This window comes from Nansenia antarctica, assembly GCF_963989245.1.
Source record: "Nansenia antarctica genome assembly, chromosome: 15".
Lineage (NCBI taxonomy): Eukaryota > Metazoa > Chordata > Actinopteri > Argentiniformes > Microstomatidae > Nansenia > Nansenia antarctica.
Genome location: NC_137685.1, coordinates 29,545,795 through 29,558,394, shown reverse-complemented (window position 1 = coordinate 29,558,394; position 12,600 = coordinate 29,545,795). Strand labels below are relative to the sequence as shown.

The 12,600-nt window shown below is 45.3% G+C and overlaps 2 protein-coding genes across 3 annotated transcripts; one reads left to right on the top strand and one right to left on the bottom strand.

Annotated features, from left to right (window-relative positions):
* Positions 1-1,431: 1,431 nt before the first annotated feature.
* On the bottom strand, positions 1,432-8,122 carry mon1bb (MON1 secretory trafficking family member Bb). The gene is made up of 6 exons (XM_080545952.1): positions 8,059-8,122; positions 7,281-7,384; positions 6,151-6,825; positions 4,969-5,761; positions 3,161-3,308; positions 1,432-1,715 (listed from the first exon to the last, which is right to left on the bottom strand). The coding sequence occupies exons 2-6, from the start codon at positions 7,366-7,368 to the stop codon at positions 1,488-1,490; spliced, it is 1,932 nt and encodes a 643-aa protein (XP_080402078.1). The 5' UTR covers positions 7,369-7,384; positions 8,059-8,122; the 3' UTR covers positions 1,432-1,487.
* An 889-nt stretch (positions 8,123-9,011) lies between these two features.
* On the top strand, positions 9,012-12,532 carry tcta (T cell leukemia translocation altered). Of its 2 annotated transcripts, none has more exons than XM_080545538.1 (3): positions 9,012-9,340; positions 9,466-9,520; positions 11,632-12,532. In XM_080545538.1, exons 1-3 carry the CDS (start codon positions 9,130-9,132, stop codon positions 11,672-11,674), a joined length of 309 nt encoding a protein of 102 aa, XP_080401664.1. In that variant the 5' UTR covers positions 9,012-9,129; the 3' UTR covers positions 11,675-12,532. The 2 variants fall into 2 exon arrangements, with proteins under 2 accessions (XP_080401664.1, XP_080401665.1); XM_080545539.1 differs by having other exon boundaries at positions 9,466-9,550.
* The last annotated feature ends 68 nt before the right edge of the window (positions 12,533-12,600 follow it).

Genomic DNA, 12,600 nt, shown 5'->3' with positions numbered 1-12,600 from the left:
TGCAGGTCAAAAAAACAGTCGGAACAGTTTTATGAACTGAAGACACATACGTACTGTAGAAAAGTCATAAGACCTTCGAAGACTAGGATGCATACGAGAGGTACTGTAGTCAAGTCCTTTCCATTCCAGTTTGTCAGGAGGATGAAAATGCAATTTCAAAGTACACCATTTTACCTGTTCACATTTCCTGTCACTTATCGATAACAACTACACATTTGAAGCAGTTTCCTATTTAAATCAGCCGTTTAACATCTTGTGTGATGGTGCCAGTGAATGATTAACAATGACGAATAGGCATTTAAAATTACCTAGAAGAGGACAAGGAAATGCAGGTTTAATTTTTCTCCTCACACTCAAGCGTTAGAGCAGTGGTTCTCAAACCTCTCCTCGGGGACCCCCAGCCGCTCCACATATTTGATCTGTTCCACCACCAGCACACCTGATTCAACTAATCAAGAGCAAAGCAATTATGATTGGTACTTGATTAGTTGAATCAGGTGTGCTGGCGGTGGAACAGATCAAATATGTGGAACGGCTGGTGGTCCCTGAGGAGAGGTTTGAGAACCACTGCGTTAGAGGTAAAGGGGTCCTATTTCCAAAACAAGCACAAGAGTTTTAGGTAGTGTAGTTAGTTGTTTTTCTCATGTACAGTACAATACTACAGTCAGAGTGAAAGCTTTAACTGTAATACGCCTAGTTGTAACAACAGGTAACAATTCTTCAAAGTGGTACATTCACTGTTTAGGTGAGAGAAAAGTGATCACCTTCATTATATAGTAAAACAATATAAAAACCAATTAAATTATATAGAGTCGCATTGATATTCAATAATTCTAACCACAAGCCAATTTAAAATGTACTCATTTTTACATTGCAGATTCCCTGATCAACATAGGTCACTGTCATCTAAAAGCATTGATTTCAATGACGTGCTTTTGTTTTCATCAAGGTAAAGAAGACGTAATACTGTACTTGTTTCCATAAAGGTGAAAGAAGAGGCAAATCCTCCTTAAATAGTGTAAAACAAAACTTTTTTGAGTCCAGTAGTTCAAAGTTCAATATTGTCCGACAAGACGCAAGGATTGGCTAGAGCCAAAGACCTCTTTGTAGCCAGTGCATTCACTATTGTTGACAGAGTGGGATTGGACTAAGCACGCAGGAGGCTGGTGGAGGTAGACATCGGAGGACGGGCTCATTCTAATGCATGGGATGGAATGAGGAACGGTATCACACGGGTTTTGATACTACTGCTCATTCCATACTGTACATCACATTCCGTACTGTACATCACATTCCATACTGTACATCACATTCCATACTGTACATCACATTCCGTACTGTACATCACATTCCATACCATTCCACATTCCATGGATTTACAATGAGCCCGTCCTCCGATTTCTACCTCCACCAGACTCCCTTCGCCAGAGACACTGGTGTCCAGTATAGTACAGAGATACTGGTGTCCAGTATAGCGGACAGGAAGTCTATAGCAGGGACAGGAAGCCATTATCGGTTGAGTCCGTCTGGTCGGAGCCTTTCCCTCGGGAGCTCTTGCTGGGGTTGGGGGTGGTTGAATACTTAGGGGGGTATCGGATAAAGAGGCGGTCCTCTTCCTTCTTAATCCACCGTAGAAGCTTGGTTATGGCGTTGATGGCGCTGGCCTTGGTCACCAGGGGGCTGAAGCAGGTGTACAACTCAAACTTACTGGTCACCTGCAGAGGGAAGAGGACAGACACGTCAGGCATTAGTTGAATTAGCAAGTCAATCTAACTGCTTTTTATGAGATGGTTTCAATAATCAATTATGACTGTCATCAGGCCTACTGCTGTTTTCAGCAGATAATTGTATAATGAATGAATGAATGAATGAATGGACTTTATTAATATATTAATTAATATATATATTAATATAATTAATTATTTTATATAATGCCATAAGTGTAGTAAATACATTTGGGTTTTACGTCTTTCAACGTAAGGGGCAGTCAGCATCACACACACACACACACACACACACACACACACACACACACACACACACACACACACACACACACACACACACACACACACACAGACACAGACACACACAGACACACACAGACACACACAGACACACAGACACACAGACACACACACACAGGCTTAACCCAAGTATGGAAACCAGCTAAATCACTGCATGTCAATGTGAGCAGGATTAACACATCCTGAGAGAGTGAGAGAGAGAAAGTGGAAGGGGGAGAGCGAGAGACTGAGGGAGGAAGAGGGAGAGAGAGGGAGAGAGAGAGAGAGAAAGAGAGCTGCTTAGCGCCGCCTGTACTCAGTAACACCAAAGTGGGTGACCTTTAACCTTTGGGCTAACACTGCTAACGGCGTGCATTGTGGTATACAAGGAGACATGGTTCTCCAAAGAGGCCAAAGATAGTGAATGAGAAATGCACAGAAAATAGTCCTGCAACAGAAGAAACTGTTTGACAAGAACCTCATTCTTTTAATAAATCTCCTTTCTAAATAACGTGACATATCAATTTGTTTCAACCGTGGGTTGAGAAGAAACATTAGTTTAAATGAATGGAGTGCTTGGAATGCTTTCCAGTAGACAGTGTAGCAATTCATTCAAATTGAATGGGGAAGTGTGACCATACTTTTGACTGGTACTATATATATACACTGAACAAAAATATAAACGGAAAACGGTCCCACCTCTAACATATATATATCACATATTATATATAACCATAACCACCCATGACTCTCTCTGGGCATCCCCTTGTTGCACTACAGGCTGTCCAGCTACCTCTCCCTCAGTACCATCGCACTACCTTATCTTCTGTCTTATTTCGCACTTTTAACCTGTGCACTTTCTTTTCTACTGTCACCATCCAAAGTGACAGTTCATTAATGTGCACTGTCCTGACTAAATAAAAACATCTATCTATCTATACACACACATCAAGGAATGGAACAAGACGTTTGCCAGCCGAATAGCGTAGCCGCGGTTACCGTTACTCGTTGCAAAATGTTAACAGTGCCCCTCTCTCCCTTTCCTCCTTCCTCTCTTGAGTAACGCCAGTGAGAGGCCGTGCATTATACCCCCCACAGGGTACCTTATACCCCCCCACAGGGTACCTTATACCCCCCCACAGACAGCCACATACCCAGGCCAGCAGGGTCTCCCTCTCGGCCACGTGGTAGATGAGCTTCAGGGGCCGTGAGGAGCTGTGGATGCGGCTGTGCATGTACCTGTAGAGGTCCAGCAGACGCATCCTCTCCTCCTCCGTGCTGTAAGGGGCCTCCATCTCTGGGCTGGGAGAAACAAACATTGACATGTTTGGCATTTAGCAGACTCCTTTATCCAAAGCGACTTACAACAAATTACATTTGACTAAGTAAATTAATCATCTATCTATCCGTCATAGCAGGAAATATGTATCTGCTAGGGTCAGGAAATATGTATCTATGCTAGGGTCAGGAAATATGTATCTATGCTAGGGTCAGGAAATATGTATCTATGCTAGGGTCAGGGGCCATTGGGAGTCATAACGCTAGACGAAGATCAAGAAGGAAGAATCTAGAAATCACATCACATTTACAGGAAATGTAGTGAGATCAAGAACTCAGATATGATGTCAAATTGTTTGTAGGTCCTGTATCCTACAGTGCTGTGTAGAAGATGGCCTGTGTGTGTGTGTATGTTTTCCCTGCACATAGACATGAACAGCATTAGGCCTACAGGCCTACAGTCACATGGGGACAAAGGCGCCCTTTCAAATCAGAGAACACCATTTACCATTCTACCATTCAGAAGAACTGTCAATTACACTACCGTATATTAGACTTTATCAGTGTAGGAATATCAGCAGTCCTTATAGACCATAGTCAGTGAAATCATCAAATCTCTCTGAACTTGTGGGACAAAAATACTCCATGCAACGGTGTTTGTCTGATTCTCCCTCTGTAAATCTGGTCAGACACAGATGTTAGGCTGCTGGTCTGTTTGATGGAGGCCTACCGGATTATTAGATTGTGCTCATTGTGCTCACTGGGAAAACTCCCGTAATAAGACACCAAACGCTTCCAATCAAAACGAATGAGTGATAATTGGAATCAGTTGACAATGTTTGCTTAAAAAGACAATGAGATCAATCTGGTTTGTTTCATGGATAACGAGCAATTACAGTCCAAAGTCCCTTTTTACCTTAAACTTAAGATAGAAGGTGTAATCATTGTGTTGAATAAGGTACTGTAGTTCCATTACACAGGTCAGGATAACAAACAGTTATTTCTTATTTTCAATCAGGCTCCTGGAGAAATACACTGGTAAAGAAATAAAAGACTATTGCCCCAAACCAACCCGGCACACTACAATAATCAATATATTATATGACTACTGGCATTGATTGTATTGTATTTTGCACAGTATTTTTGCACTGATGAATCCACTGTAGTATGACTGGTACTACTATCACTTGATCACTTTATTACTTTGTTATTACTTATTATTATTTACTATATTCCTTATTATTACTTGACTTTATTATTGCGACCTTATATCTTGATGCTGCAATGTTAATGTTGAGGAGCCAAAGAGTTTGACTTGTGTACTCGTACATTGGGATGTAATAAAAGTCTGAAGATTCTGTCCATTTGTCCACCATTCAATGACACGAGGCCTTACAGCTACTAGCTAAATAATAAAGGAGTCAAATGAAACAGCCTGTATACAGATGTTAGCGAAAATAAATCCAAAGCAAAACAGTCCAATGTCTCTTTCTTTTTTACATTACAAACACGTAGAGGACGCCTAATAAGCAGCCTAATATCTGTGTCTAGGATCTTTCGTCTGAGCATATTAAACAGAGGGAGTATCAAAGAAACCGTTTTTTCACCAGAGAAGTTCAGAGAGGTTCACACTCATCTCGCTAGATCTGAAGGATTACGACCAATAGAAAGGAGGGACACACACCTGGTGAACTGAGTCAGCTGCCGGTGATTGTCCGGCACGTCGAAGGGCTTGTACATGAAGTGTCTGAGGTCCGAGACCCCCACCTGACTCACGCTGTACGACTGCGCCTTCGCTATGAGGCTCAGTGAGTTCTGGGCCACCATGGCCTCCTCTATCCTCCTCTTGCACTCGGCCACGGCGTAAAAGGCCTCCTTGTCCGTGGAGAGCAGCAGCAGGCACACGGTGCACTCGGGCGGGTCCAGGTAGGAGATGTAGGCGTAGAAGTAACAGTCGGGGTTGAAGAGAGGCAGGCAGATGGGAGTCCAGATCTCCCCGGCCTGGAAGGCGGACGAGGCGCCGATGAGGTTGAGCAGGAGGTGGACGTCGGCCGGCTCCAGACGCGTGTCCTCGATCACCGTCTTCTCCTGGACGATGGTGAGCAGCTGGTTCTTGGCGATGAGGATGGAGAACACCAGGTTGGGCGTGATGGCCTTCTGCAGGATCTGGCTGAGGTTGTCCCGGAGGGAGGCGGCCAGGGGCAGGCAGTGGACGGCGGCCAGGAGGAAGCTGGGGTCCGAGTCCACCAGGTCCAGGAGGCCGTCCAGGATCTTCTCCGAGCCGGCCAGCAGCCGCCGCAGGTCGTAGTTCTTCTTGGTCTCGAAGATGCGCGCGATGCTGGCCTGGGTGAGCATGCTGACGATCTGGTAGTAGACGTAGAGGAGCTCCGCGCGCAGCTGCTCCTCCGACTGGCGACTGCTGGAGACGGAGACCAGCACCAGGGGACCCTGCTGCTGGAACACCACCGTGTGCTCATCTGGAGGGGGGAGGTGGGGGGGAAGGGGGAGAGCCAGGGAAGAGAATATGTTAGGCTTTTATCGCTGTGAAAGGGGAAAGAAAGAAAATAATAACGTCATAATTAATAGACATGTCATAATGTCAGTTTAATAGAATACCATAACTGACGGTTCAGCCCAGACTTAACTGCCGTACGAAACACGATTTCTAAATGATAATATCGAGAGGAAAGTCTAGATTGGCAGGGTCGACAGCAGGGGAGGCTAGTGGAGGTCGAAATCACAGGACAGGCTGGTAATCAAACGACCTAAACTAAAATCCTCATTCCTTTTCCGTGGGTTATAAATGAGCCTGTCCTCTGATTTCCGCCTCCCCCAGCCTCCCCCTGTGTCGACAACAGGTTCTCACCTGAGTAAATGGAGCGGATGATGTTGTCTCCGCTCTGGACGAAGGAGACCAGCGCCATCATGACCCCCATGGTGGAGGAGAGGGCCTCCTCGCTGCCGTAGCGGGAGTAGATGGGCTTCCCCGCCTCGCTCAGCACAAACACGTGCTTCCTGTGCTGCCGCCAGCCCTCCGACGTCACGTCCTCGTCGCGGTGGGACGGGGGACAACACTCCGGGGTCCCCGTCTCGGACAGCGGCGAGGACCTCCCCTTCACGCCCACGCCTTGCTCCTCCAGTTTACCTCGGGCCAGCACGGTGACCACGAACTCGCCCGAGTCGTCCTGGCCGTTTTCGGTCACGGCCCCCCCCTCCTCCTCCGCCGGGACGTCCTCTGGCGGAGCACAATCGCTGTTCTGACATTCCAGCGCACCGGAGGCGTCCGTTTCGTCTGGTTCTGGTACGTGGTTCGGGGCCGGTTCTGGTGCCAGAGTCTCCTCCTCATCTGGGATAGCTGTCGGCAGTGTAGGCGCCTCTGTACTCGCACACCTAGTAGGTTCTTCCGAGCTCACACACGCAGTAGGCCCCTCGGTGTTCAGACCGGTACTGTCATCTCCTTCTACTGGCCCAGCTGGTTCTGGAACCGTGTGATTGTCCAAAGCATGAGCCGGGGTGAGCTCAGCAGGGCGCGGGAAGAGATCTGAGAACACTCAACTTAGTAAGAATCACAAATCACTCACTACCGATCAGATAACTATCATTGTTTCCCTCATATTCTAGATAATAAAAGCAGCTTGTAATTTTGGACCTTCACAAGCACAATCACAAGTATACAAATTGTTTGCAAATGAAATAACAACAACAAACTAAGTCATAATTCATTGAAAATGAGTTGATTTTCTGTGGCCTCAATTGTGCAACACATGGGTGTGGTCCTGTGGATGCTGAAATCATCGGACAGGCTCATTGTAATGCGTGGAATGGTATTAAACAGTGTGTTTGACACCATTCCTGATTCCATTCCATGCATTACAGCGAGCCTGTCTTGAGATTTCGACCTCCCCCCTGCGTGTGTTACCTCCTGATTCTGAGGATCAGTTTGATAACTGCATTTTTCATATTCAGATGCAACCACAACAAAGAGACATTCATTACCAGTTGACTCGGGGCAATTCACAGATGAATGATCACAGCTCTTCAACCCCTCTGCCTCTCCTCCTTTTTCTTGATTGTCTCTCTCCATGTTAACATCCCAGATGCTGGTAGAGACACAGAAAATGAACTATGATGAGATCAAGGCATATCAGTCAAGTCATTCATTTTGATAAGATACAATGCATCAGCCTCAGAAGATAGAGACACAGCTAAGCAGTTAAGCAAGCAACTGAACTATTAAAAGATGCATGCACAGACATCTAAGCCGACCAAATCAGACTGGCTAGGTAGGTCAAGAGTTACTGCCAAGCCAGCTGGATGTTGTTCAGCCAGTAAGGAACTTCAGTCCCACAGGAGCTGATCTCGTGTCTGTATCAACCCACGGAAGTGTGACACAACCTAATCAGCCTGTCATTGATCTAATTTAGACCCCAAATGATCCATTTAGACCCCTAATTTAGACCCTAAATGATCCATTTAGACCCCTAATTTAGACCCTAAATGATCCATTTAGACCCCAAATGATCCATAGCGTCACGATGTTGAACATATTAGCTAACTAGAAACCTGGCTGGCCTGATGAAGCGAGAAAGGGCTGATTACTTTGGACCAGAGACTCTCAGTTCAGTTGCATTGGGAGACACCGGTGTCTATCTAGCTAACTGGCTTAGCTAATCTAACCAGCAAAGATCCATTTGCGCCCAGGTTTTTTAGCCAGCTAATCACAGGAAAGCAACAACTTGTTTATACGATATTGTCCAACGTACGATCAACTTACGTCTGGAAACTGTCTTGTCAACACAGCTAGAAAAACAAATCGCATTTGCACCCACTGAATTAACACATCCGGAATCCCAGCTAGAATCCTGGAGACAGACTGACCAATGACCGATGGCCATTTCGATGGTACAAGTAATAAATGGACCAATGAGTGAAGAGGATACCGCCCCCTCGGGGTGCGTTCCAGAACCCTCAGAAGTCCCTGCGTCGAATCGAATGTTGATCAGTTGCAGAGGAGATGTTTTTGTCAGTGTGTAATGTGTGTGTATCTTGCCACATGCTACCGTAAAGACAAGTGTTGGCTTATAGTTTGATACAGTAAATAAGACTAATTAAAAAACACTATCCACAATACTATAACATGAAAACAAAATGGGAAAAAAACACTGGGAGATTGTCATAAACATGCGCAGCGCACACATGAACGATTCGCTAAAACTAGACAACAATCTTTTGCTTAGTTCCTTCATTTTGTGACATGGAATCGCAGATTCGTGTATGACCTGTCTCCAATTTAAAAAAAAAAACTCGGATGCATAGACACAGCATTCGTGATGTGTCCCTGTATAATATATAATATCAGGGCATTTATTTGTTGAAAATAAAAAAAAGTCTATGCATGTTATGCTATGCAAAAGTAAACATGGGTCACGATCAGTAACGAGATCGCATTGAAACAGTTAGCGCTAACTGACAGATAGATCACAGTTCCTTCACTTTCTGACTTGGAATCGCAGATTCGTGTATTATGACCTGTCTCCCAAAAATCTCTGATGCATAGACACTGCAGTCGTAATGTGTCCCTGTTATGTATAATATAAGGGCATTTATTTGTTTGTATAAAATAAAATAAAAAAGTCTATGCATGTTGTCAAAAGGAAACATCAGTCACGATCAGTAACGAGATCGTAGTGAAACAGTTAACGCTAACCGACAGATAGATCACATGCACGCAAAAACACCACAGTGAAACAGCTGGTAGTATTTTTAAGCCCAGCTACTTTCAGTGATTAAGACATTAGATATGTTTCCTTCTAAATTATTGATATTAGATTAGGTGTTTTTAAACATGGAAGAGCCGTGGGACTTCGAGTTCGTGTCCCGTGTCGCGGACAGCTTCGTGTCGTTCCTCGGGGAGTTCGTGGAGGACTGGCTGGCCAACGACATGAGAGTGTCCGTCTTCAAGATCCTCTTCAGCTGGCTGGTCCTCAGCCTCATCGCCATCCACTTCGCCTGGAAGGTTTACGGTAATACCGTAAATGACATGTACTACCGCCAAGGTGAGTTGAGTGCTGACTTTGAAATGGACTCATCATCTCTAATGATGTCAAGCTATACGTAACATACCTTTGATGTTATGTTTCTAATAATCAAGATTAACCCTTCCGTACCCTCTCGTCATTAGGCACCGGTGGTCAGAACGGAGGGACGCCAGATACAGCACCTAACCCAAGCGGATGGTAGGTGTCCGAACATCCCTGTTCCACCAGGTACCCCCAACACTGTATTGGTGCTTTTCCACTACAGGGCCAGCCCGGGTCGACCCAGGCTGGCCTGCTTCTTTGGCGCTTTTCCATTTGTCGGCCCGGGTCGGCTCAGGTCGGGTCGGCTCGGTTCTTTAGCTACCCTTCGCGAGCAGGAACCATAGGGCCGAAAGGTACCTTTTTGCCAGGCTGCGTGTGATGTGTGACGCTGGACACCGTTGATTGGTCAATGGAAATCGTCATCCCATGTTCATAGATTTCATCACTAACCGCCATTTTTAAATACCACAACAGATTTCGCTCTAGGAAAATGTCACTTACTGTTTCTGTAATAACTTATTAATAAAGATTTGAAAAAATATGATAACCATCGTATTAACTTAGTTTAATGTCATTTCAATGCATCATAGAACTTTTATTTACAACAAGCATAACACAAAAATCGCTATTATGCACCGTCTTTGCCCGTGAATAACACCGGCTATGGAGGTGGTACAAACACAATACTCCTTTGCTAACTTCACCATCGGTATACGGTCATTTTGAGCCCTTAACCACCGCGCTGACACCCCGAGAAGTTATGCTTTTAACCGTAAACTCAATTAACCGGGAGTTCACCCGCTGCTGCTCGCAGCACCGCGCCTGCTGGTTTAAACTCCCGTTGACAGCGGGGGGAGAGAAACGTTTTACCAGGGAATTCGCTCCGCGCTGTGTCGACCGTGATAGGAGTGTAGGATCGACACCATTCAAATGGTTTCAGATTCCCTGTCCTCTCCCCTATCCGGACACGTTTGAATTGTTATCCTAACCCACGGTAAATCACAGTTATTAACCCGCAAAGGGTGCCTCCGGGCACCGTCTTTGCCTGTGAATAACACCGGCTATGGAGGTGGTACAATCACAATACTCCTTTGCTAACTTCACCATCGGTATACGGTCATTTTGAGCCCTTAACCACCGCGCTGACACACCGAGAAGATATGCTTTTAACCGTAAACTCAATGAACCGGGAGTTCACCCGCTGCTCTAAGCAGCAGCACGTCATGGAGGATATCAGCGGGGGGAGAGAAAAGTTTTACCAGGGAATTCGCTCCGCGCTGTGTCGACCGTGATAGGAGTGTAGTATCAACACCATTCAAATGGTTTTGGATTCCCTGTCCTCTCCCCTCTTGGGACACGTTTGAATTGTTACCGTAAACCACAGTTATTAACCCGCAAAGGGTGCCTCCGGGAAACGTCTTTGCCCGTTAATAACACCGGCTATGAAGGGGGTAGAAACACAAGACTATGCTGGCTCACTCCACCATCGGTATACGGTCATTTTGAGCCCTGAACCACCGTGGTGCCACCCCGAGAAGTGAACCGGGAGTAAACTCAATGAACCAGGAGTTCAACATGCGTCAAGTGCTTATATTCACTACGAGCAGTGTCGACATCGATCAGGCAGTAGCCATCTCATATGCTCATACAGTTCATAAAGCAGACAAGTGAAGGCAGTGGTTTTAAGGGTTCAAAAAACATGACTTTATTATGTGTACATAGCTTCCTCTCTCTCTCCCTCTCTCTCTTTCTCTTTCTCTCCCCAAAATCACGGTTAATAATATACCACATGCCGAGGAAAAAGTATACGATAGCTTCAAGTTCCTCCATGTTGCTATTGTTGTGGCTGTGTTGTGTCTCGTGAAAATATACGTCACCACCATGGCGCGCTGTTATGACGCGTAACTCCGCCTACTATCTCGTACTCCTCCTACTCATTCCTGGTCTGTTGTGTATAGTGGAAAAGCGCCAATACCCAGAACTGTTCAAAAGCGTGCCGAAGCGAACTGTGCCAAGCCGTGCCGGGCCGGTCAGTGGAAAAGCGCCATAAGTGACGATTACCTGTCAGGCCAGCGACGTGTCTCGTTTAAATGCTGCTTCTCGCTTGATTAGAACGGCACTTCATCTATAACAGCACGTGGGATCTATACATAGCACCTGTTGATAACAGGTTGACTCATTTGACTCACTTCCCTGTGTTATATCAGTAGGCATGTCTTGTTTTGATCATATATATATTGGTTTATTTACTTCTTTCCTTCTGCTAGGGAAACTGCTGCGGGAGAAACCCTCAAGACGCACCGGGAGTGACAGTCTGGACTCTTCTAGTTGGACTACTACCACTTGCTTACTTTGCTCCCTGACCGATCAATTAAACTGCTGTTAGCTACAGACTGGACACAGACTTGGTCATGTTGTGCCTTTTCAAGAGGGCTGGAGTAACTTGATGCGCCCTTACTCCAAGTTGAAGAAGAAGAAGAGCTCAGCAGAGCTCAAGTCAGCAGTTGTGAGGATATCAAAGTGGAATCGGCTTTCGTTCACACACACACACACACACACACACACACCATAATAACATGCTAATAGCTTATCTGTTTAACTGTAGCACATCTGACACCCAATTATGCCACTTGATTCGTGAGTCAGCACAGTTTATTTTTTATTTTTATTAAAATGCCAATTCTGATGTCATGGCAGTGCTGTTTCAGTTGGCTGGCTGTTGTGAAACAGACGACAGCATCTGGAGAGACTCTGTAGCATTACTGTGAGAGTTGTCCTAGCTGTTGGAAAGCCTGATTGACCAAGGAGACTGAGACTTTCTGTCACACCCCCCTGTCCATGAAAATGGCCTTGGGAGCACTGGAGAGAGTGTTCAGATGAGGAGGCCTTACATCAAACAGCATCACCCTACCTACTCAGATAGATCTTATTCTTCACAAATTATGTGCATCAATTTAGACATGATTCTACAAATTGTTCATCTCATTCATCTGTGCTTTAAATATATTTAGAAGGAGTAAAATCGTGAGCCCTAAGTGACTGTTAGATGATTGCTGTAGAAAATACAAAAGAAGTCCAACAACACTCAGCCTTTCGTTGTCTGAGATACAGGCAGCAAGTACCTGTAGAAGTTAATTAATGAAGAGAAATTGATTGTACATTTTGTAAATTATGGTCTTGTACAATTGATTAAACAATTTTGTTGAAATCTACATCTTATAGAGAAACATATTGTG